The sequence below is a fragment of the Hippocampus comes genome, unplaced genomic scaffold (assembly GCF_001891065.2).
Source record: "Hippocampus comes isolate QL1 unplaced genomic scaffold, H_comes_QL1_v1.1 scaffold167, whole genome shotgun sequence".
In the NCBI taxonomy this organism is placed as follows: domain Eukaryota; kingdom Metazoa; phylum Chordata; class Actinopteri; order Syngnathiformes; family Syngnathidae; genus Hippocampus; species Hippocampus comes.
Window position 1 is genome coordinate 575,049 of NW_017805502.1, and position 24,098 is coordinate 599,146.

At 41.6% G+C, this 24,098-nt stretch overlaps 3 protein-coding genes and 1 long non-coding RNA gene across 11 annotated transcripts in view; 1 reads left to right on the forward strand and 3 right to left on the reverse strand.

Annotated features, from left to right (window-relative positions):
* Positions 1–861, reverse strand: part of LOC109520197 (von Willebrand factor D and EGF domain-containing protein) — a 21,713-nt gene extending 20,852 nt beyond the window's left edge. The window contains exon 1 of the mRNA XM_019877256.1: positions 245–861. Coding sequence (XP_019732815.1) covers positions 245–320 — 76 coding nt within the window. The 5' untranslated portion in view covers positions 321–861. The remainder of the gene's footprint in view (positions 1–244) is intronic.
* A 659-nt stretch (positions 862–1,520) lies between these two features.
* kynu (kynureninase) lies at positions 1,521–11,487 on the forward strand. Of its 4 annotated transcripts, none has more exons than XM_019877261.1 (15): positions 1,527–1,593; positions 3,073–3,319; positions 5,424–5,627; positions 7,145–7,265; positions 7,334–7,416; positions 7,737–7,798; positions 7,871–7,942; positions 8,024–8,098; positions 8,266–8,412; positions 8,488–8,586; positions 8,662–8,735; positions 9,447–9,499; positions 9,900–9,985; positions 10,094–10,324; positions 11,303–11,487. In XM_019877261.1, the coding sequence occupies exons 3-15, from the start codon at positions 5,459–5,461 to the stop codon at positions 11,420–11,422; spliced, it is 1,392 nt and encodes a 463-aa protein (XP_019732820.1). In that variant the 5' UTR covers positions 1,527–1,593; positions 3,073–3,319; positions 5,424–5,458; the 3' UTR covers positions 11,423–11,487. The 4 variants fall into 4 exon arrangements, with proteins under 4 accessions (XP_019732819.1, XP_019732820.1, XP_019732817.1 ...); XM_019877258.1 differs by having other exon boundaries at positions 5,441–5,627; XM_019877260.1 differs by lacking the exon at positions 3,073–3,319 and having other exon boundaries at positions 1,521–1,593; positions 5,441–5,627.
* Positions 3,743–5,540, reverse strand: LOC109520201 (uncharacterized). Its single transcript, XR_002169127.1, has 3 exons — positions 5,447–5,540; positions 4,719–4,770; positions 3,743–4,410 (listed from the first exon to the last, which is right to left on the reverse strand). It is a non-coding gene; the product is annotated as an uncharacterized LOC109520201 (long non-coding RNA).
* Positions 11,488–13,302: 1,815 nt separating the features above from the next.
* tmem269 (transmembrane protein 269) lies at positions 13,303–22,589 on the reverse strand. 5 transcript variants are annotated; one of them, XM_019877266.1, is made up of 8 exons: positions 22,524–22,554; positions 21,958–22,004; positions 21,357–21,406; positions 19,037–19,184; positions 18,084–18,181; positions 15,786–15,929; positions 15,034–15,234; positions 13,303–14,202 (listed from the first exon to the last, which is right to left on the reverse strand). In XM_019877266.1, exons 4-8 carry the CDS (start codon positions 19,075–19,077, stop codon positions 14,093–14,095), a joined length of 594 nt encoding a protein of 197 aa, XP_019732825.1. In that variant the 5' UTR covers positions 19,078–19,184; positions 21,357–21,406; positions 21,958–22,004; positions 22,524–22,554; the 3' UTR covers positions 13,303–14,092. The 5 variants fall into 5 exon arrangements, with proteins under 5 accessions (XP_019732825.1, XP_019732824.1, XP_019732823.1 ...); XM_019877265.1 differs by lacking the exon at positions 22,524–22,554 and adding an exon at positions 22,372–22,517; XM_019877264.1 differs by lacking the exon at positions 21,357–21,406 and having other exon boundaries at positions 22,524–22,589.
* Between the last annotated feature and the right edge of the window lie 1,509 nt (positions 22,590–24,098).

The window sequence follows — 24,098 nt, forward strand, 5'->3', positions numbered from 1 at the left end:
TATATATATATATATCGTTTGAAATTAAATATTTATGACCTGTTTAATCGAAAAAAATTTCAGAGTGATCTGCTCGCTGACGTGCTCTGCTTCCACTAACAACATGGCTGTGAACAGAGACTATAAAAGCATAGTCTGTGTTGACAATTTAACAATTTGATTACGATATTTAGCTACTTTTTATTTTTCAAAAAAACATCGATTGACTTTCAGGCTCGCTAAAAACACACCAAGATCCACTCACCGTTTTGCGCAAAAGAGTGTGCCGCAAGAATAAGCATGAACAAGTCAGAGATCAAAATGTGCCCTGGACTCTTCATGGCTGCGTGAGAAAAACACACAACAGGCGGCCTTCAGTCGCACGGTGCCATCCAAGGTCTGGCGCAAAAGTTGCAAAAAGCGTGACGGGCTGCGATCTCGAGCCTGAATTTTCTTCGGAGACTGCGGTGCTTTGATCGTGCGCAAAATGTGCAAGGAGCGAGGGAGAGGGGAGGAGGCAACTAGGAGAGTGGCCGTGGTGGAACCCCGTCAACTTAAACACTCATTAGCAGCTCCTTCAACGAAGAAAAAAGATGGATGATGGGTGCAATGAAGAGAACAGACGTGTTATTGTTCCCGCGATGCTCAAAATATTTCATTTAGTAAAAGCACGAACTTTAATCGCAATGTGTCTAACTGGATAGTTTACGACTTGCTTGAAAGATTGGCGTGACATTTCACTGTTTCCATGCCAATGGCTCCAAATTGAAGAATTTCTGGCTCAACCCATCTGTTTACTTGGTTACTTCCCATACTGTTACGGAGCTAAACATCAGGTGCTGCGCAGAAAAGAAGAAAGAAAACAAATCACAGAGCTGAGAAGCGAAGCATATGTTCACTCATGTTCTCAGTCACACTGCGAACGTGAGACTTTCTCACGATACGTTTTTTCACGGCTGGGTGACACCTGGTCCTGTTTCGAAATACGTTTCAGTCGTTTGCAATTCATAGCAGAAACTACGCCTGTACTACTTCGACCTCTAAGGAGGTAGGCCGACTTTGTTACTGTACTAAAGTAGATTTTCCAAATGTCTAGAGCGGAGAAAAAAGGGAGCAGCTGTGAGGTACAACTAAGGGAGCATGAACGACGACAGCAACATAATATGTCAAGAAAGTTATTTACGAGAACTGTTTGTTGATAAAGGTTAAGAGGGGGACTATTATCTGTGCAGGTTTTTAATTGTAAGAAGTTTTCAAAACGATTCTTTATAATTGCCAGTAAATTTTGGTATTTTAGTACATTTCAGCCTGTACTTTTTGTCATGTCTTCTGGGTAAGGGACATTCATATTTTCCCAGTTTGATGTGTTGATTGAAACGTTGTAAATAAATTCAGATTTGATCATAAATAAGGTTATTTCTTCTAGTCTATTTCATCGTACAAACTGTGAGAACTTTGGGATAAAAATGTGAGAGGGAGAGGTCAGTTATTCGTGGATGATTTCGCCTTTTTTGTAGTGTAAGCTCATCTGTTGCTAATAGTGGATCTTTGACGTGTTTCTGATCTGTCAAACAAGCTGTCGTTGCAGTTGCTTCAGAATAGCTCATAGACTCGGTGAGTGCACCCGATCCATGGAAGACTTTCGACTTTTAACCACTCACACAAACACATTATCCCAGGTATACCGTTTTGCATTTTGATGCCCAAGAGACTTCATAAAAGCAAGAAAAGTAAGCCTCGTTTACGGAGTTTTCTTTCCTGGTTCACTGGGTGTCTATGTGAACATAGTCACGTGTCATGAGGACAGCACACTTTTGCTTCAGTAAATGAGGTGAATTAGAACTACGGGTACTTATTAGCGTGACTTCCACAGTACCTCAACTCTTATTACTGAGCATATGGATATCAGTATTAGAGAGGTGTTGCTGCCATCGCGTGGATCTTTGAGAGAGTTGCTGACACGGCCGAGAGGTCACATCAGGTTTGAAATCCAGCCCCTCCTTCCTTCTATACCAGGGGTGTCAAACATACGACCCGCGGGCCGGATCCGGCCCGCAAAGGAGTTTAATCCGGCCCGCGAGAGGATTATGTAAAGCAGGGGTGTCAAACATACGGCCCGCGGGCCGGAACCGGCCCGCAAGTAGGTTCAATCAGGCCCGCAGGATAATGTAAAAGTGAAAAAAATGCATTAAAGACACAGAATTAATATTTTTAATCAGGTGCAATTCATTGAGTATCCGCAAGGGGACACTGTTTTGATCAGAGAAGAAGACAACAGCAGCCTCAGTCTGTCACTGAGACAGACCCATGACAGCAGACGCTATCAATAGCACTCTCACATTTACACATTTAATAGCACTCTCCTTAGTTTGTAAGGTGTAGGCAGGGATTACATTTAGATTTTATATGCACGTGTAAATGCTTTAAAACTTGCTTTCTTTATGAATCTTGTTTAATCTTAAAGTGCATTACTATATTTTTCAATACCAATTACTTGTTAAAGTTTGTACAATCAGTGGGATCAGTTGCAATGCATATATGTGAATGATAAAAGTAAATTGCACATTTGTCGAAGGAAATGTAGGGTGCTTCATGAAATGTTTTGTAAAAGATATGTTCATTAAATTTCAACATTTTCCTAATGTTCTTGTGCTTCTTTATACCAAAACAAAGGAAAGACATATTGTTTTGGTTATTTATAGCAAAGTATTGTATCATTTTAATGGTCCGGCCCACTTGACATCTACCGAGGCCGTATGTGGCCCACCATGTGAAATGAGTTTGACACCCCTGTTCTATATAGTACAGTCCTTCCAATGACTGCGCGAGCTGGTTTATCAGTTGTCACCAACCTTTTTTTTTTTTTTTTTTAGATCTGACCGATACACGAAATAAAAGGGATCTTGTCTTAATTTACTCACAAAGGTTCTTAGTGTGAGAATGTTTTGTCGACCACAAAGGTATTATGACTGGCATGGCATCAGATGCCAAATGTACCCGCTGGCGTTGAGTAGAAGAACATTAAATTGTTCTGCCCAATGAATAAAGACACATTGTGCGTAGTAAATAAAAAATAGTTTTCTAAAATTTGAGGACCAATTGAGACAATAATGATTGTTTCCTGCTGTGCACATGATGAGCTCTCGCCGGATCACTGAAATAGACGTCTAAACATCCAAGTTACATGAAGACTTTGACTGACAAGTCGTGCACTCAATGAATCACGTTTGAGTTGGAGGTCATAACAATTATTAACTGGAAGGAAAGATTCAGGGGTGAAAGAGCACCTCTGGATCAGACGATTGGCTGCCGGCAGAAGAGGAACATCTGCAAATCAACTGTGAGTTACTGTACAACTTTATGGTCGCCAATTGTCCCGTGTATTTTATTCAGTACTCTTTTACTTAACAGTTTATCTGTCTCTGTTCTTTATCGTAACAAAATGTGGGTTGTGGAAAGTGCTGTACCCGATATGTGGTATATGCAAGTCCAATTTCACAACCCATCGGTTGCGGTTCACTTAATTTCCTGTATTGTACTGTACTGTACTGTACTCTAGTCTTCACATTCCCTGAGGGCTTGGCGTTGGGAGTCGACATTTCATTATCAACATTAGAATTAGTAACCATAACTGCAGCCCATATAGTTCCAATACAATACAATACAATAAATGATTTACAGTATATGGCGCTTTCACAACAGCTGCAGCTGTAACAAAGCGCTTTACAAAACAGTTAACAAAAAGTAAATAATAAATAGAAAACATAACATAAAAACACGGATAGTGTGCAATCTTAACCACTTTTCGCTCACGCGCTTTGTTGTTTGAAGCTCCATGTGGTTATCGAGAATGTCATTTGTTATGTGGTGACAGGTTTCACCCAAGATCAGCAAATAAGATGAAAAGGCAAAACCTTGTGGATTGCCAAGAAAGTTCTGAACCTCACACAAACTGATTTCCTACCAGTGTGCCCCGAGATTGAAAGATAGTTATTTTCATGTGCATGTAAAATACAGCATGCACTGAAATTCTTACTTGAATGCCTCCCTTTACAATCACAAGAATATAAAACATAGGGACAGAGAGAGAGAGAGAGAGAGAGAGAGAGAGAGAGAGAGAGAGAGAGAGAGAGAGAGAGAGAGAGAGAAAGAATAAAAAGGGACATCATAATGAGAAAAATGTAAACCTTATTTGGGGCATAAATTACAATGTGTGTGTTTATATTTCAACTGTCAGCATGTGTGTGAGGTCTGTGGGCAGCACTTTCAGAGTTGATGTGCAATTGCGATTCAGGATTCTGATCACCTAGTGGAAAAAACTGTCAGTCTTGTGGTCCTTGCATTTCACACTCCTGAAGTGCTTCCTTAAGGGAAGCAGTGTGAAGACAAGGTGCATTGTCCCTGCGGAAGTTGGGTGCTCTCCCGATGACTCTGCAGGTGTAAATGTCCGACTCAGTTTCAATCGCACGCTGGAGAGCCTTCCGGTGCTTTATTTACAGTCTCGACAACAGTGAGAGACCGAAGCAAAGCCCGGTGTGCTGTTTCACATGTGTTAACGAAGAATGTTTTATTTATTTATTATACAGTATTTATATTTATTATAATTCGGACCATTTTATTTGTTGTTTTAGGTTTTAAAAAAAAGACCTTAAGTAGTTTTTCACTGTAGCTCACTATTTTCTACTTCTAGTCAGTAACAGAATTCTTATTGGAGTACAATATTTAGCTACTTTACCCACCTTTGCTTCTGCGTACGGCTCTTTTGGGATGGTGTCCGTCTTTAGGCTGAAACTGAAAAATAAAGTTAGTTGATGACCGAGGGAACTGCAGGCTATCTCATGTAAACTTCTGTTCCAGATAAGATAACAAAGTGATAAGAAAGCAATCCCAACATCAGTTAAATCGTTGGTTCAAAACAGAGACAAACAATTTTACATGACAGATTCAAATCTTCTCACATTTGACAATAATGACTTTTTGGCTAAGGAAAAAAAACGAACAAAGGGTTAGTCTTTTTTTCTGACTGAAACTCTCTACCCAATATGGCCAAATAAGAACTCCATCACCTAGCTGTTCCTCTTGCTAAGGAAGACAGACAGCGCAATATGTGAACTGATCTTAAAGAGCGTATTATTGTTTGCTAAATACTTCATCCACAGCTCCAAATATAAAAAAGACAAAGCCCCTTTTACTCTGTCCTCATGAAAGATATCACAATGACCTCAGCTCTTTAAGACTGATGAAAAAGAAAAAAAATGCAAGAGCTCTTCTCAGTTTTCCCCATTTAGCGACATTAAGCTTATACCGAGTGCCGTTGGAGAGGAAGACGTTAAACAAAGCTGGATTTGCTGCAGAATTCAAAACGGAATGAAGCCACTTTGAAATGGACGCGAATGTGAGAGAGGCCCAGCACTCAATCATTATGCTGTGTATTCATGTTAAAGTGTGTGCGAGTGCGCAGGCTGACCGAGAAGCAGCAATGGAGCAGCTCTCTGGCTTGACTGTGAGAGAAACTGTGGAGAAGGTGGCCGCTTCGCTGGGCTGCCCGACGACTTCTGAACGGGTGGCCGCCTTCTTGGACGACCATGACGAATTAAGACACCTAAGAGAGAACTTTTTCATGCCAAAAATAGCAGATTTGCCTACCTGTGAGTGGACAATGCTTTTTTTCCCCTTATATTTCATAACTTTTTCCCTTTCTTTGTATTGTGAAAGAAAAAACAACAATATGAGAAAAAAAAACACGTTGAAAGACAAGCAATACAAGACAGCAATTGTGTGGACAATGTAAAACGGTGGTGTCCAAACTACAGCCCAACATGGCCTGCCACGCTACTGAACGCAAAAAGTGTTTGTATTGTGAAAAGTGTTAAGTGTTGAAAGATCAATCACTCAAACTTTATTTAATATAGCACTTTTCATATACAGTATAGAAATGCAACTCATAGTGCGAAACAATCAAAGCATCAAAAATACATCATAAAAAGAGAACCCTCCCACTCCCCTCAACATATTCCCCACAAGCATGCCTGGGCTCGCACGCGCACACACACATGCACACTAACACACAAAACACACACTTCCCCCGATGAACTAAGAGACATGGCAAGACACAGAGAAACCACATGAGAAAAAGAGCACCCAAGGGGAGTTCATTCACGCTGACAAGAATGACAGCTGCCACACCTCCCAGTGTGGAGCCCCCCACCATGAGGAAACACCAGAGCTTACAAAAAAAAAAAACCCAAATAAAATAAAGAACTTGATGCAAAAGAATTCAAAGATGTTATTCAAAAGGTAAGCTAAAAAGATGTGCCTTCAGCCTCCTCTTAAAAACATCAGCAGTGTCTGCGGACCTGATGTCCTCTGCCAGGCTATTCCATAGCTGGGGACCAAAATGGCTGAATGCAGCCTCACCATGTGTTCTGGTCCTCACCCTGAGAAGACGTTAAAGGCCAGTGCCAGATGACCTCAGTATCTGCGAGGGTTGATATGATAGAAGGAGGTCAGATCAATAAGATGGCCCAAGATGTCACACATATCCCCCGTCAGTGTGACACCCCCGACAACTACTGTATTACTATTGCAAATAAGAACAATTGATCTTAATTTGATTTTATTTGGAGCTTTTCTGCGCTGTAGTGTGCAAATATCTACGACTTTATATTGTAAGGACATTTCTCTTTGTAACAGAAATGGCATACAGGTACTTCGTTTCACAAGCAAAAATGGTCAAAATCTGATTGGCGAATGTATCACGTGACCGATACTCAAGTAAACTGCTTAAAAATTGTCAGTTTACTTTTGATTCGACTTTGGGGCTGCGATTTGGTTGCTGCTCACAGTAGGGGCAAAACTATTCTAGTGTGATGCGGGGCAGCGGGCCACCCCCAAATCCTAAACTATTTTCATGAATACCTTTAGCAGGAAGCTGTCATGTCGGAGGAAAACCCCTGCATGATGGTTTGCTTTCATCCGATTTATTCAGTTCAAGTTAAAGAATTTCAAAGTTGCCCTGGTTTCCTTCCATTTTTTTGTATGTGGCTCTTGGAAGAAAAACGTTTTGACACCCCTAGGAGAGAAACAAATCGTAACACATGTCGGAGTGTGTCAACTTGCAACATGTTGCAGCGTGGAAACGTGACGTTGTTGGTATGACCCACAGCGGATCTGTCGCTGGTAGATGGCGCCAAAGACAGCATCTACCTGGTTGGCAACTCGCTGGGCCTGCAGCCCAAAATGGTCAAGAAGTACTTGGAGGAAGAGCTGGACAAGTGGGCCAAAATGTACAGCAAGTCATTTCTGCCACAATGGTGAAAAACAAACTTTGTTTGATGGAGTGTGTGTTTGTCAGGGGCGTGCACGGCCATATGCAGGGGTCACGGCCTTGGGCCTGGGCTGAGAACAACCTGGAGGTGCTCATGGCAAGAGTTGTCGGTAACACAATACAATAAGCAATACAATTGAATTGGGTTTGCCACCATATGGTTTCCAATGGTAAAGTATCAGCGGGCTCATTTTTTGCTTGTTTTTGTCATGCAGTGAGTACAATACGGGCAGCTGTGGCAGCTAAATGTAACCTTCCAGATTCCCACATATTTGAGTTGTGTTTATTCAAATGCAACCAGTATAATAAAAAAAAAGTTAGTCTTTGGACCTGGACTTACTCAGACTTCCAGTAAAATGGCCTTTAAATTGCCTTTGTGCTGTGTGTGTGTGTGTGTGTGTGTGTGTGTGTGTGTGTGTGTTTTTCTCAGGAGCGCTTCCAGAAGAGGTTGCGTTGATGAACGGGTTGACGGTCAACCTACACCTGCTGATGGTGCAAAAGCAGACAAATTCACTGATGTAAGACATGAGAACTTGCTTCACACATCTGACTTTGCTTTGGTAGCTTTCCTTCTACCAACCCACTGCTGCGCGGCACAAGATACTTCTGGAAGACAAAGCCTTCCCTTCGGACCATGTGAGTGACTTTAATAGTCCGAGTCATTCATATGACTGCTTGGCAAGATTGACATCATGCTACGATGCTGTCTCTTGTCAGTACGCTGCCGAATCTCAGATCCGACTACGAGGATTTGACCCTGAGCAGAGCATGTTGCTGCTGAAGCCCAGACCGGTAAATCTTATTGCCGAGAAGACAGAGCCCAACCTATCATTTGCAAACATAATGAAATGATCTCAATTGGCCCCGCGTTTCATTGTTATCGTTGGTATTTTTCAGAACAAATAGAATTTTCAATCAGAAGTCATGTAAAATGGCGCTAACTAAATCTTGGTTTCCAGGGGGAGGAGACTCTACGAACAGAGGACATCCTGGACGTGATCGAGAAAGAGGGCGCCTCTGTGGCGTTAGTCATGCTCAGTGGAGTTCAGTACTACACTGGTCAGCTGTTCAACATGGCCGCCATCACCAAGGCTGCCCAGAACAAGGTGAGAAGAACGTAAAACAATAACAGTCCAATTCACTTGTATGGACCGAAGATAACGACAACATTGTTTGGCCAGGGCTGCTTGGTGGGCTTCGACCTGGCCCACGCAGCAGGAAACGTTGAGCTGAAGCTGCACGAGTGGGGTGTGGACTTTGCTTGTTGGTGCTCTTACAAGGTCACCGCATACGCTACATTGACACCGGCCACGTATGATGACCAACTTTGTAAATTGATGTCCATGTTTGTCCAGTATTTAAACTCAGGTTGCGGTGGGATCGCTGGGGCGTTCATCCATGAGAAACATCAGTACACCATCAAAGCTGCGTAAGTGCACTGTTCTCTTTTCCCATCGACACATTTTTATATGGGATTGCTGGTCAGGCAACTAACAAAAAAAAAACAAACACCAAAGGTATTTTTCTTGAAAGCAGTAAGGGAGAACACAATAAACCCAAACACCTGACTAATTCTCTTCTATCATCCAAACTCACAAAGTGAACCTAAAACCTCACGAAAATTACATTTAACCTTCATTATAAAAGAGGTTGAGACTATTGCCAAAGAAATGTATTGTCCTTGAGCTAAGGCTGGATGGCGATAACAGGCCAACTTCCATGCACATGCCAAGTCGCACACATCCAGAATGAATGTGTTGCCTTTCATCAAGTGTGCAAAATAATCCGGATGATAAGAATGATGTAAGTATGTAAAAAGTCCATTGTTGTAACATCTTTGTCTTACCATTACATCAACTTAATAGATACTGTATTTCAAGATATGAGGGTTGGACTTGGAAAAAAAGATAAGCAGGCGATGCTAAATGAAAGAATCGATGACAGGGTACCTCTGATCTCTGCATTTACGCTGGACTCACTTTGGCTGATTTCTGATGCTTATGTGATGCTTAATGTTTTTTTCTTCCCCCGTCCTTACACTTCCACGGTGCATATTCGAATTGTGTCACTTGAACCATGCGGTGAAAACCCAATCGTACTTAGTAGCATTATGACTCTCTGTGTCATACTGTCCTTGCAGGCTGACGGGGTGGTGGGGTCATGACTTAAAAACTCGTTTCCAGATGAGCAATGGTAAACACACATTTCTCATTTCTTCTTTACCACTGCAATCTTGTGGTGGCAGTTTATGGAAGTGTATTGCTGCCACACCAGGAACTTATCACCTAAAAACTTGTCATTAATGGGCAATGTGAAAATACCCTTACATGTTCTTGCTCCATGCGTCTGAGGACATCTTCTGGTACGCCGCAATTTTGTAAAAAGCTCAGTAACTCCAGGTTCCGTGCCATTGCATGCAGAAGCGCCTGCCTCTGTGTCCTGCTGCAGGATAGGCCCTAGGTCACAACACAAGTTACGGGAGTCCTACATGAGGCCAACTTTGTCACATGTTGTACTTTTCACGTTTGTACATCATACGTTTCACGTATTTCCATGATCATTTTCACATATTTATACATTTTACATGATGCAGAGTTGGAGCTGCAACCCGGAGTGAAAGGCTTCAGACTGTCCAACCAGCCCGTTCTCCTTGTGTGCGCCCTGCAGGCCAGTTTGGAGGTACTGCTGTCCATTGTGTGTGTAGGATTAAAAAATAATGTTTTTGTCTTCAAATTACAGTACTCATCACTTGAAATTGAAACGGTGACAGTATTGTTTGTCTTGCAGGTTTTTAACATGACCAGCATGCAGCTACTACGCAGGAAGTCCCTGTTGCTAACGGGCTACTTAGAGTATCTAATTGGCCACTACTATAATGAGGATCCCGCCCAAGCCGGCAAACCTCAGGTGCGCATCATCACGCCATCTGACCCGCAGCAGAGAGGCTGCCAGCTGTCACTCTGCTTCTCTGTGCCCATCCAAAGAATCTTCCATCAGCTGGAGAGGAGGGGTGTGGTTGTAAGTAGCCTCGAATCACCATCGTATTACACAGTACAGTCGACCTCCGTTTATTGCGTGAGATGTGTTCCCAGGCACACCTGCAAGAGGCGAAAGTCAGAAATAAAGACAGCCCATCGAACAAAACTTCTTTGTATAATGCATTCATTTAGTGTGTAGTAAAGTACAGTATAGTATTTTATTTAATACATTTTATATGACACATTCAAGCTTATGAAAACACGCTGTTTAAAGTATTCCTTAGCGCCTGTTCAGAAGAGAATGAAACATGGTACATTTAAACACCCAAATGTGCAACCAAACCTTCTCATTTCTCATTTCATCTACTGTAACAAAAGGCTGCTAGCTTAACGCTAACATATAATAAGAAATGTTGGCGTATGTTATGGTAATTTTGAATTTTCGAACAGCTGCTACTTTGGCACACATGGAACAGCAGCGCATAGCAGCAGAGTACACAACAATACTTCAGTTTTATTACTCGCTTTGACATTTGAGGTATGAGTGTTGTGTAGAAATCATCTCAGACGGGCTAACAAATAGCATCTATATGGTGGGCAGCATTATTTTACTTTAAGAAACTGATGGATTTGAACACAAATGGTGTAGCAACACCTGTAGACAGACCAACACCGGTGTATGTTCTTTATCTTGTATGAAAAATGACGAAATGATCGCAAAATACTGAGCCGTTTACAGTGGCGTGTGAATGACTGTTTTTCCTTTCCCGGCATGACTGTTATACTTCTGTACGGTGGCCAAGTAGTGCATACCAGAAGGAGCCTCCATTAATCAATCATGATGCACAAACTCTTTAATTCTTTACATTCGATTTAATTCTATAATTATTTATCTTTATCTCTGTAACACGTTAGTGGCCTTTCCATCTATTTCATTGGGGAAAGATGGGAACCTGTGTGACATTGTGTTTCCTTCTACCCCCCCCCCCCCCCCCCCCCCCCCCCCAAAAAAAAAAAGTGTGACATGCGTCACCCGAGTGTGCTGCGCATCGCCCCGGTGCCACTCTACAACTCCTTCAGTGATGTCCATCGCTTCATCCAAACTTTGGAAGCGTCTGTGGCCGCCAGCTGCCAGTGAGCCACGTACAGTCAGCAAGTCCAAAAAAAGACTCTTAAAAAGACAAAATAAACAAAACAAAACAAAACATGATGAGCTTTTTATTTTCATCGCTTGCTCTACAACATTACGTCAAAACAAAAAAAACATAGAACTCAACACAGTATGCATTCAAGCTTAAAAAGAAAGTGCCACCAGATTGTGAGTGTGGGTCCCCAAATTTCATCGTCGATGATGTGTCACAGAAGAGCAGAACAAATCCGACGGCCAAAAATAATGATGAAAAAAAATTGCGTTCTTGCTAACCGCTACTCACTAGGTACTCGAAATTTCCTCTCCAAATCCATAACCCCATTTGCTGCCATATGTGCCCTGCGATTGATTGGCAACCAATCCTTGGTGAAGTCAAACCAACATCTAGTACTTACTTCAAGAGAAGATTCTGGAGATTAATCACAAGAGTCAAGTTTTGTATTTGTATAGATATTTATTTTTTATTAATCATTTGTTATTCAACAGTATAAGAAAAGCTTCAGCTATTAATAATTTCCAAAATAGAGTAATTAAAAAGTTCTCGCTGATAAATCACACAAAATCTTCGTGAATTGTGATTACATGTATTGCAAGTTGTCTAATCTGTCTACATTTTAAACAATGCAGCAACCGTCAGCAAAAGAAATTGTCGAAATGATTGTGTCAGAGTGCCACATCGATATTTCTTTCTTCAAATATTACTTGACAACACGTAAAGCTAAATACTGTTTGTCTATGAACAGTCTATTGAATAAATTCCATTAAACAGTCACTTTTTTGCTATTTTTTAAACTACAAAGCAGGTCAACAAGACAATGTGATTAACTCAAGTCACACAAACCTCTTATATATACGGTACATATATATATATCCTCCTAAGACCTGAACTCTTGCAAGGCATGCATTTTTATTTTATTTTTATTTTCTCTTTGATATTTAGGCTAATTGGGACCTGATGAGTGTAAAAACAAAGAATTATCTTTTTACATGATGTAACGTCCTCGTAAGTGGACGCCAGGCCCTTGTAGTCCAAAATTTAACATTGTAGTCTTGACAACCCAAAACGTCATGTCCACACATGTGGACGCCAGGTCCCAGGAGGATATATATATAAATTTTCAAAGAGCTTCAAGAGAACCATGGCTTACAGAAGATTCAACACTATAAGACTTTCACAGAAGGAATGTGTCGGTTGAACTTGCAAATCTTTATGCTTAAAGATGATCACCACGGAATGAAGTCAAGATTGCCTGTTACTGTTATTTGCATCAAGCTTCTGACCACTTCACTCTCTCTTTATACTGTTCACTTGCAGTTAGAGTATGACATTCGGACAATCCTGTGTGGATTTTCAACTCAGAACCTTCCTAAAACAGGCTATAAAAAACAAAATCTAAAAACTGTCCCTAAATCACTAATTGCATGGGAGAAAAGAGAACAATTCACTTCCAGTGACACTTAAAAAACTGATGCTAGAATAACAAAGAATGTTCCCAAGTGTGATCAAACATTTGCTGTCGGAAATAGTTAATGTCGAGGAGGCAGTTTTCAAAAAAAGAAAAAAAAATCATATTTATTAAACTGTCATTATGACTTGGCAGTCCCAAAAAAATAATCAGGTGCTTACAAGGAGACAGGTCAACTGTCGGCCGCATCGTGTGCCTGCTCTGAGTGCACATCAAATGATGGACACCTTGTAAGTCCAGTCTTCTCTCGGTTGGTTGTTTTTCCTCAGGTATGGTGTTTTCTTACTCGTCACATAATAGGCACAAGATAGGGCCAGAGACGATCATTGATCGTTAACTGTTGTCTGGTAATCCAGTTTTGGCAAATGTGACAAAGTTTTTTTGTTTTTTATTTTTGTTATGTTTTTTAACGAAAATGTCAAACGCCCACTTTAAGCAAACCATCTTGATTGTTGAAACTGTAATGATGGAAAATAAAGCTTCAAATTTGTTTCATGGACCAATTGTTGTATGTTGACTCCTCCAGGTGGCATTTTTGGTTTAAATGAAGAGGTTAAAGAAAAGACCATTTAAAGTAATGACCAGGCGGTGTGCTTTTAGCTCGATGTTGAACACAGAGTGCCATCAAGAGAAGTAAAAAAGAAAATACACCTGGTTCATGAAGCAAATTTGAAGCTTCATTCTCCCATCATTAGAATACTGTAAAAAACAAAATAGAGAGAACACCAAATTTGGCACAAAGAAAATGTTGCGTGGGTTCTCTATCCATGGAGGTTAGGATGTTGTACGTGATTGCAGATACAATATCTGCAAAACAAATTGGGTACAAGAGTACAATGTGTGTATGTCATTTAATTTATTTGGCACTCTGCGGCCATTTGCATAACACTGATAGGAAATTGGATTAAGACTGTAGAGATCATCACATCAGAGACCAATCAGATCACAATTAATTTTAAGCTGGGGGTGGGTCAAGATTTATCTTGTTCACCTTTAGAGAAAGCATCAGAGTTAATCGTGTCAGGATATCTGTCTTTCTCATCTGGATTCTCCCTGCAAGGTGTCACATCCAATATTTAAAAAAAAGGGGGTGGGGCATGCTAAATACTGCAGTGTTTGTTTGTGGTGAATGAGCTTCTGGTGAGCCTCCATGGCAGCTAGCCGCAGTCTGGAATTGGCCACCTTCTCATTTTTACACTTTACTGCTCCAAAGGGATGTTGGGAACAAAATGTAGGAGATAGACCACAGTAGGTAGTACACACAGGGAGGGAGGAAGAATGAGCAGAACAGCATGACCACTCCTAAAAAGGGGAAATGAAAAGTGGGGGGATAGAATTTAGTAAAGAGAAGACAATGTGTTGTCAGTCAAATGAATGCCAAGGCGACGTGGCGCCAATAGGCGTGAAAGATGGTGCATCTTTTTATATTTCAAAAAGGATTTTAATATTTAATACAGTACAGTAATGAAATTACAAATTTGTGTGTTAACGTGCTTCCCTATTCTGACTGCAGCACTTTTTATATTTCCTGTGTGACAGACGCAATAAAAAGATTTGGATACTCTCAGTGCTTGGTTCTCCAATCTGCCAATAAGTTCAATATTAAATAAAGATTCAATAAAAAGGACAAACGCAACATTCCACATTGGTACGGTACAATATTGTATGACGATTAAAAAAAGAAGAAAGACAAGTATGTTGCCGGGTTATGTCTTCTTTTCTTCTGATTTTCATTGCTGCTCTCAGATAACATCATGGAAGTAGAAGCCTTACGTTGACGGTGTGAAAAGATATGAGCAGTTGGAACTGCTCCGTCCATATTGTTTGGCGCCTTTTTTGAGTATGGGCTGGTTCCAACTTTAGGTATAACTTATACACACCCAAGTAGGTCTTGTTTTCATTTTGAGAGTCCAAGCTGAAGTTATATTTAAGGTTGACTCATCATATGTCCAGCTGCAATTGTGCTCAATGCTAATGAGCATTTTGCAGAAACAACAAATTGAACAATTCCACTTACCATTTCACTGTACTGAACTAACAGAACATGCTCATCACATTGCAATACCATTAAAATTATCACATTGCATCGAAAGACATTTTTTTTAGACAGCAATGAGAAAAGAATGGCCTTACCTCCAGCATAGACAACTTTCTTCCAGGCCTGCGACTCCAGCACTCGGTCGTGAGGGTAGAAACTCTGACTAATCATGAATAGGATCATGGCCACAGCGAGGACACGCAGCATGGCCGTGTTGTTGCCCGACAGCAACGAGACACTGGCGAGGACGCCCGCCGAGTAGATGCAGGGCAGTCCACGATACATGAATGGGATTCCTGAAGGCCGAGATGAGAAACACTCAAGTTTAGAGGTTGTCTCTGTGGGCCATATGTTGGCGTGTTCCTAATGAATTGTCTTGACGAAACGTTAAAAAAAATACAATTAAAAAAAGTGCACACCAGACATAAAATAAAACATACAAGTACAAAACTTTACGGACAAAAATGACTCCTCCCTACCTTAGCTATGGGACACGGAAAAGCTCTGACATGAATGTGACATAGCACATGACGGTTACGATCACATCAGTCACTTGACTTGTGAATCATTCGGTACACAGCTTTATTGGTATGGAAAATAGATCAAATTTTAAAATACATCAGGTGGCGCAACACCCAAACCCTCAACTTGGCTGTCCCTCTGATGAGCTTCTTTCTAATGCTATCCACCATGGTCACTTCTGAGAACCTCCTCGTCTTCATCTCTTGCCCCTCAGTATCTATTTCGTATTTATTGAAAACCACGCTGGAAGAATGAATTCAAACATCCAAACCCTGGCAGCTGATCTGCTCACGTTGGGAAGTCAGGTTCGGTTTTAGAAACTCACCGCTCGAGAAGAAACAGAGGCGAACAAAAACTGAGAGGATGTAACACATGCAGAGGATGTGATCCAACAGGTCGGGCGTCCTCAGCAGCAGGGATGTGGCGATCCCAAACGTTGTGAAATCTGCAAAATCATCCAGCTTTGCACCTTGAGAAAGAAAGGGGGACGAGACAAGACGAGTTAGATCAAAAAATTGTCAGTATTTTACTGAACACGGTGTTCCGCCGCACGGTCATCCGCAATGCGGGAATTTCAGCGTCAGCGGCCATTCAGCAAACAACATTCTCCACTGCCTTGTCTCTTGATCCCTCAGGAGAAGCGGGCGTGCTTTTGAGCAGACAAGGAAGAGGTGAGTCGGGCCACGGCTGCATTGAACGAGGTGGCATTCTGAAGCGCAGGGTCAACCATTTTAGCAATTTCAGATATGCACAGAAACCAAAGCAATGGGATCACATGAACAATTGAGAGGCCATCCAGTGGAATTAGTCTACCTAATCACAAAGTTCATTTGACATAATACATGAGAGGGCAAAACAACTTTCACCTGCAAAGTCATGCAGAAAAACACGGCACAGACACAAAGCCCCCTAACATGTGCAGCCAACAATGGATGATGCACCTCAGAGCTATTTTGGGCTTTTGAGGAAAAAAAATGCAGTTATTGTGACTTGTGAGAGGACGACCGAAGTGCTGAGCTTTTCAAATGAGAAAACTGAATGAAAACTCAAAAGCTTTACGGGCTGTATTCTCCCATGTGTGAAAGTGGGAAAAGGCGCGCAGATGCATGCTTTTCTGGCTGCTTGGATTCCCCCATCGGCTTAAATCGGTCATTGACGGGTACGCATTCTGGGTCGAGCAAACCAAAAACATCAAATCTGGCCTGTCGTATATTCTCCCGTCAATTCAAGCATCTTTCATCTGATGCGCTTCTGAGGTTTGAGTAAATGAAGCACTCTGTGAAGAGGAAACATCATTTTGCACTTTCTATGATACACCCAGTGTTGGGAAAGCTCATTTTCTGTGCGAACAAGTTCAAAGTTCAATTTAGTTTTTTACACTTCATAGTTCATAGTCATTTATTTCGCCCCCTTTAATCATTTTACGGAAATACGTCAGAGCTGGGGCCAAGTTTGCAAGTACACAGCTGTTCTGAATACAAAGAGACTCACAAAGTACAGTCCCAGGAAGGTCGTACGTGCCGAGTACAAAAGACTGTACTCCTCATTCTTGATGTTGACAAACAGCCATTGAGTCACGCTGCTTACTAACAAGCAAAAAGAGTCCAACAGCTCGAAGCAACTTCCCCAACGACCATGACCGCAACAAGAGACTGAGCATGAAAACATTAAATATTGTTACTTGCATTGTCAGTCATCCATGAGTGTTTTTGAGTATATCAGGGTTATCTGGTTTTCTGTATCTTTTTTTTTTTTTTTTTTTTTTAAGCAAACTTCTCATTTTCACCTTTCATTCACTGTAACCAACACTGGTCTCTGTGTGCCCTGCGATTGGCTGACAATCGGTTCAGGATGTACCCCGCCAACTGCCGGAAACGTCTGGGATAGGCTCCAGCCTCGTGAGGATAAACGGCTTGGATAATGGATGGATAATCGTGTTGAGTGTTGCAGGGAAATGGAGTCTATCGCAGTCGATTTCACGCAAGGCGCATAAAGACAGACAACAGCGTCCCTGAGTGGGAAGTGAATCCACGCTGCCTGCACATACATCAACTCAAGTGAAAGAACCACTACACTGTCAAGTGACTGGCCATACAAGCTTAATACTTGATCAAGTATCAAGTATCAAGTACAACTTTATTGTCAAATGTGCTGTATGTGCGACATACAGCACAGATGAAATTCCCTCCCTCTTAAACAGACAACAAGAGGAGCCGCTGCGGGTGCCCGCGCTGCTGATGTAAGTCTAACTTGATCATGATTGAACACTCCCTGAAAATTTGAAAACCTATTTAACTTTTTGCGGTAGAGTGCTTTTCGGAAATGTCATGAAAGCTTAGTTAAGCACTGTCAAAATGTTCAACTATATGCAGGTACTTTTTTAATTTGACATTTAATGTTAGTAATTATAACCTACAAACAACTTTCTACTCAAACCTGAACTTGAATACATATTGCATTATTTAAAAGCAATCCGCATCCTTTCTCAAGGCTGTGTTTGCCTTACGGACTTTGGAAGACAATCCGGATGATTAACTGGCTTAGTGTCCTAGAGCAGGGAGCTTTGTGTTTTGCCAAACTGAAAAGCCCAACAAAGCACTCTCGACCACAACACTCCACTTACCTAGAGCAGAACAGGTGCCAAGCCTCCTGGCAACAGCTCCATCTGCCAGATCCAGCAGGTAGCCAATCAGAATCAACCAACATGCTGCATGATGGTGCCTAAACAAATCAGAATTATTTGATGGGAGCAAAATGCATGAGGATATGTAAATGAAATGTTGACCCGAGAAAGGGCCTGGCTATTCATATCTGTTATTTTTATATTTGGCTCGTTCTATATTAGGAATAGCACTACATCATGGCATTTACCTTTCACCATCAGGGGGCAATGCATTCTGGGTGATTGTCCATTACGTGTCCCAGAGCTGTGCTTGTGCAGTCTGGATTATTTTGCCACCACGGTAGGGCATATGTACGTATCTAATTAGTGTCTTAAACACGACTTGTGAGGGTGTTAGTGTCTTTTCAGTTTGTTAGGTAAGGTTGAACATTTGCTCATAATTCGAAATGGGACAACGTGCTTGGCACAAAGACAACAATATTCATCCCCTCCAAAACAACACCATGCCTATAATGAAGCGCAGTGTTGTCAGCCTCATGCTCTGAGGCTGAGTTTCGTCAGCTGGAGCTGACACCATAATGTGGAAGGAATTATGAACAGTTTGAAACCGCCATCAGTCTGAGCAGAAATCTTTCCAGCTTCTGCTAGAGAGCAACGTACTAGGATGTCTGAGATTATATTTCGGGTTCACCAGAGGCACTTTACATCGGGGCCAGTGTGCTGTGACTCCCCGTTTAATGAGCCTGAATGTGATTGGCTTATTTTGAACGCTTGCAAGAGGGAATCCACACTTGTGCAACCACATTAGAGGCTAAAGTTTTCAAATGATGTACAGTATCTTGGTCTCATCTTTTTATTGTATATCACAAAAACCCTGCATTTCAACTAAATCACTGTTATTGCAACAAAGCTGTAAAGGATATTCTTCAATGAATAGAGCTGCATGGACTCACCCATCAAGACTGCTGAGGATGGAGGCTATGCCCATGACCATGTTGGCAACTGATAGGGCATTAGCAGCATTTCTACGAGCAAATTCCTTGATCTGGAGTCCCGTGGCCTGATCGCTGAGAAACAACTTGTTGGTGCACTGGAAGAGACCTGCGATCATATTACAGCGGCAGTTAGTAGCCATCCCGGTGAAGCTATGTGCCAGACTAAAGCTAAAACCCTACCTATCCCACAAACGTGCCGGTTGACCTTAGTATGTCGAAACGTGAACCATTCATCCCAGTCTGAGTTAAATCTCAGCTGTGAAAAGCAAAAACTGGATACGAAACGACCTATCGCATAAAACGGAGTCTGCTATCTAATATAAAAGAAGCATCACTTGTCACGACATGTTTATTGGGCGGGAACCGGCAGTACAACATACGCGCCCATATTCGGATAACAAGAATGCATTCATTTAGTCAGGGGTTAGCAGCCTACAGCATGCATCATTAGTGTCCTCCACCCACGCGATCTAAGATTTGTTAACTATTACACTGGTCAACAGCAAATTTTAATCAGAGACACTAAATTGTATCTTCACGCTTATTTCAAAAATGTCTTTACTTCTTTTTCGCACATCAGGTTTTTGAGACATTTTCATTTTTGGGTTTGAAGTTTGACTGAATAAAGTTTGCGCAATACGGATTTTACCATGCATTGTAATTTACAGCCTAATGTTTCCAAAAAAATAATTCCACTTCTTGTTGAACCTAAGCCTTAATTCAGAAAAATTCTAAACATTACTATGTTGCATATTACATAAATCCAAAGACCTGATATGCTAGCAAAAAGAAACGCTGGCAGATTCAGAATCAGTTAAAAAAAAAAAAAAACATAAGTTTACCTGCATCTCTGGTTAAAAAAAATGTTGGCCACACTGAAAAATGTTGAATTTACACAATTTTATTTTGCCATGTGGTTGCACAAAATAAAATTGATCCACATCCTTTTTTTTTTTTTTTTAACGTAGATTATCCACCTACTATAATGCACATCTAAGTGGTAGTGAATTCAACACACAATGCTTTTCAGTGTTATTGTTATATGCATTGAAGTACTGTATTTGACAGTTTCCATTATGCAGTCAGACATTATCAAGGGTTTCTCTCACTCTACATATCACACACCAGTTTGAATTTACTTGCATTCAAACATGTGCATTGAGTGCACGTGATTAAAATGTGGTCGAGGACCGGACTTGGGCATTGCTGCTCAAAAGGGTCACAAAGCGTGCTGGAGCCCATCCCAGCTGTGTTTGGGCGAGAGGCAGGGTACACCCTAAACTGGTCGCCAGCCAATGGCAGGGCGCACATAGAGACAAACAAGCATTCACACCTATATACGGACAATTTAGAGTCTTCAATGAGCCTCGTTTGTGGAATGTGGAGTACTCATATAGAAAACCCAAACAGGCACAGGAAGAACATCCAAACTCCACACTGGAAAGCCGGAGCCTGGGTTTGAGCCCAGAACCTCTGCAATGAGAGGTGGATGTGCGATAACCATTTGTTCAGTTGTTGTTCACATGATTCTTTTTTTCTGTCAGTACACACATACACACACACATATATACACACTCACACACACACACACACACACACACACACACACACACACACACACACACACACACGCACACACGCACACACACACGCAAACAAGCACTGCTCACGAACAATGGACATTTGGGTAACTACGTACATTCACTATTGGCTACAGTGAGAGTGTGAATGAATTGCAACAACTGCATTGACACATACCAGACGTGAGATCAATTTGTCTGCTAGCACCAATCAACAGAGGTGACCTAGGACAATGTGGCAGCAGCTAATGGGCCCAGTCTATTGACAAGGTTCTACCGAAGCATCGATTTTAAAATAGAAAAAAAGCTTGCCTGCCTTGTTTGAATTTACTGCTGAGAGAACATACAGTACACTGAAATAGACAATGTTTACTTTTGGTTTCATTTACAAGTTCTTTTATATTAAAGTGACGCTAATTTTTGCAATATGGATTCGAGTAACAGCTACATACACGACATACATACTGTGCAGCCATCAACACAAAGTCAGCGAGATACAATGAAAGCTGACACTAGCTCGCGCCGGCCAAAAAAACTGTCTTTGCCCCCCACAAATCAATATTTGTTTTCGATCCATTTTTCTACCGCTTTCTCTCATGTCATAGTACCGTCCAAGACAGTGTGCTCAGATCATGACTTCAAAAGTTGCAATATAGATTTAAATGGTGCATTGTAGCAGCCAGTATAGCAAGTTTCACCCTGAACTTCCTGTGATTCCAAAGGCAGGGCAGTTCAAGAGATTCTTCATCTGAAAGAAAACAGCGGATGAGACAAGAGCAGACAGCCACGAACAACTTTTTCACTGCAGGAATGCTTTTACTTTACTGAAACGTCCCATTCTGCATGACACCTGAAAATACTTTCAGACACACTGGCTTGTGAGTATCACAAAAGAGAAACATGCAGCTCGTCTTTTGAGGGGTGTTGTTGAGACGACACTATGTCGCTGGAAATCAAACGCACACAGATTCAGCCAATTTCAAGCAGCTCGCGACATCTGAATTGCTGATGAATGTATGATGGCAAGTCCCATGTTACATAAGACTACCACGTTACCTATTATCGACTGAAAGGCTGAATGAGAGGACAGAAAAACAACAGGAATTGAAAAATACAGGAAGGCATGACATCCATTTGAGCGCTAAGACGACGGGAACATACAAATGCATGCAAGGCTATACTATGTTAGTTCAGTGATGATTTAAGAAAACTTCATCCCATTTATTCACTGCAACCTAAATCAATCCTCAATTTGCCCAGACGAGTGCACAGTAATCCAGATTAGATTGATGGACCTACCGGAGGATGGTGTCAACAGGATCATGACTGTCTCTGAATCACAACAGCTGAAAGACAACGTGACAATGTATGTGAAAAAGCATCAAATATTCCACTTTTCAAACTTTTTTTTTTCCAGACCCAAACTGTTGCTTTAGTTTTCATTTCCATCTGACCGAACACACACTGCTTTTTGGGTTTTTTTTTTCAAACGCCTCTCCAAATATTTAGCACCTGGTGTCACAGAGCTGCACCATCAGCACCAACCATCTTGTCAACACATTTAGTGCAAAATTCCCAGAAATGCAATCATATAAATGATATAACGCAGGGAGGCTCTGTTGCAAGTGGTGCAACTGTGTCACAGACGGTGCAATTTCACTTTAAATGCGTCATTTTGTGAGACTACGAGTTGATCATCTTACGTCACCTTACCTGGAGTGAGCGCCAAGCAGAAGAGAAAATACTCAAATTAGGCGATCAATGCCGATTAAACACGCCCCCGAACTGCGCGCTCTTTCTTTACTACTATTTTCCTTCCTATTCCCGTGACGTTATTCTGTCAGCAGCATCAGCAGCACGTTTACCTGTCAACGTCGCGGGAGCGTCACCGACGCAGCCTTTTAAAGCGCAAGGCGCAAAGCGCTGGAAGATTCCACCGGAAGTGACACGTTCTAGGCTTCGACGAGTTTCCATCATGCAGGGCTCGTATGGTCAGCGCTCGCGGACAAAGCGTGCAAGAATGTGCATGGAGCGGGATAAGTGCAAAACGGAACATGCGTGACATTTTTGTCATTGCACACCGGGCACCTCAAAAAAAAATGCTGCGGTGACTATTCAACTTAAAGCATTCACGTTCAGAAATATATGGCGTTCATATAGTAAGCTGGAACAAATGCATTGTGCATGTTCACATCACATGAATCCATATTTGTGCATCTCATTTCAGAAATGTCTGAAGTGTCCTCTGTAATGGCTACGTTCACTTTTTAAAACATTGCACAGTAACGGGTCTCTGGCATGCTTCAGTCCAAATACTCAAAGGACAAAGAATTGAAACACACTCAACATACACTTTTAATACCCTGGTTGAAATCACTATGGTCAGTCTCATACCTCTGCTCACCTCACTCCTACACTGAAAAATATATCCATGGACAAGCAGTTTGTTACCACGGCAATAAGGAGGTATTGACACGGTTGGCTACTTGAAAAAGTGAATGCAAACTCCGAAGGGCACGTTGTAGAATGAGTTGTATTTCCCACTTAATTCATTAGCAAGCCACTTGTCATTGGTGTTGCCGGCATATCTGTGTATTTGGCGCATGCAGTGGAGGGAACACCCAACTCAAAATACTGCCCAAAGTCAATGTGTCACTGACATTGGGAAAAAATGATGTATTTTACATATATGACAAGAGCCATACAAGGGCAGCACGCAAGTGGAAGGTGAAAACCATAAAAGCAAGATGGCGGAGCAGAACCAGTTCAGAAGTGACCGCAAAGAAAAAGCCTAATCATTTGGCTGAAGGATCGTCCGTGTTGAAGTAAAAGTGAGCAATATAGAGGAAGAGTTAAAAAAAAAAAAATGATTGGCGCGGTATCCTCAATGGAGAGTCCTGAAGGAACAATTTAAGCTGAGTTTTGACATGGAATCATCACATTGATGAGCCAAACTGTTATTTTTCACTCAACTCTTTTTGAGTGCACACATTGTTTACGGAACTTGGCCAAAGTATCCATCAAGGACATCCATCGCTATTCTTGAACCTCCTCCAGAGCACTGAGCAGCAATTTAAAGAAGGGCCTTTCGCCTCCTCTTGCATGCACAGGAATGAATGTGCAACGTTAACATTCTTTCAAAACTTGTTTTACCTGTATGTGTTTAATGTGAGTTATCGGTATTCTCATAAAATAGATCCAATGACATCCAGGCATCCAGACATGCACACAAAATGCTTATTCGTGACCGAGAAATAGCTATCATGTGTACACAAAATACTACTTGGGGGTAAAATTTCTATCCCTTGCAGAGTACCATATTATGACAACGCAATATTAATAATATCCGCCAGATGCCGCTAAAGAGTAATCTCTCTCTCTCTCTCTCTCTCTCTCTCTCTCTCTCTCTCTCTCTCTCTCTCTCTCTCTCTCTTCTCTCT

Excerpts from the sequence above, each read along its gene's own strand:
- kynu (XM_019877260.1), top strand. The coding sequence starts at position 5,459 with ATGGAGCAGCTCTCTGGCTTGACTGTGAGAGAAACTGTGGAGAAGGTG. Across the intron at positions 5,628-7,144 it reads AATAGCAGATTTGCCTACCT|CGGATCTGTCGCTGGTAGAT; the intron begins GTGAGTGGACAA and ends TATGACCCACAG. Across the intron at positions 10,325-11,302 it reads TGGAGAGGAGGGGTGTGGTT|TGTGACATGCGTCACCCGAG; the intron begins GTAAGTAGCCTC and ends AAAAAAAAAAAG.
- tmem269 (XM_019877262.1), bottom strand. The coding sequence starts at position 19,218 with ATGGCTACTAACTGCCGCTGTAATATGATCGCAGGTCTCTTCCAGTGC. Across the intron at positions 15,235-15,785 it reads CCTCTGTTTCTTCTCGAGCG|GAATCCCATTCATGTATCGT; the intron begins GTGAGTTTCTAA and ends CTCGGCCTTCAG. Across the intron at positions 14,203-15,033 it reads GAAAGTTGTCTATGCTGGAG|GAGTGGTCATGCTGTTCTGC; the intron begins GTAAGGCCATTC and ends TCCCCTTTTTAG.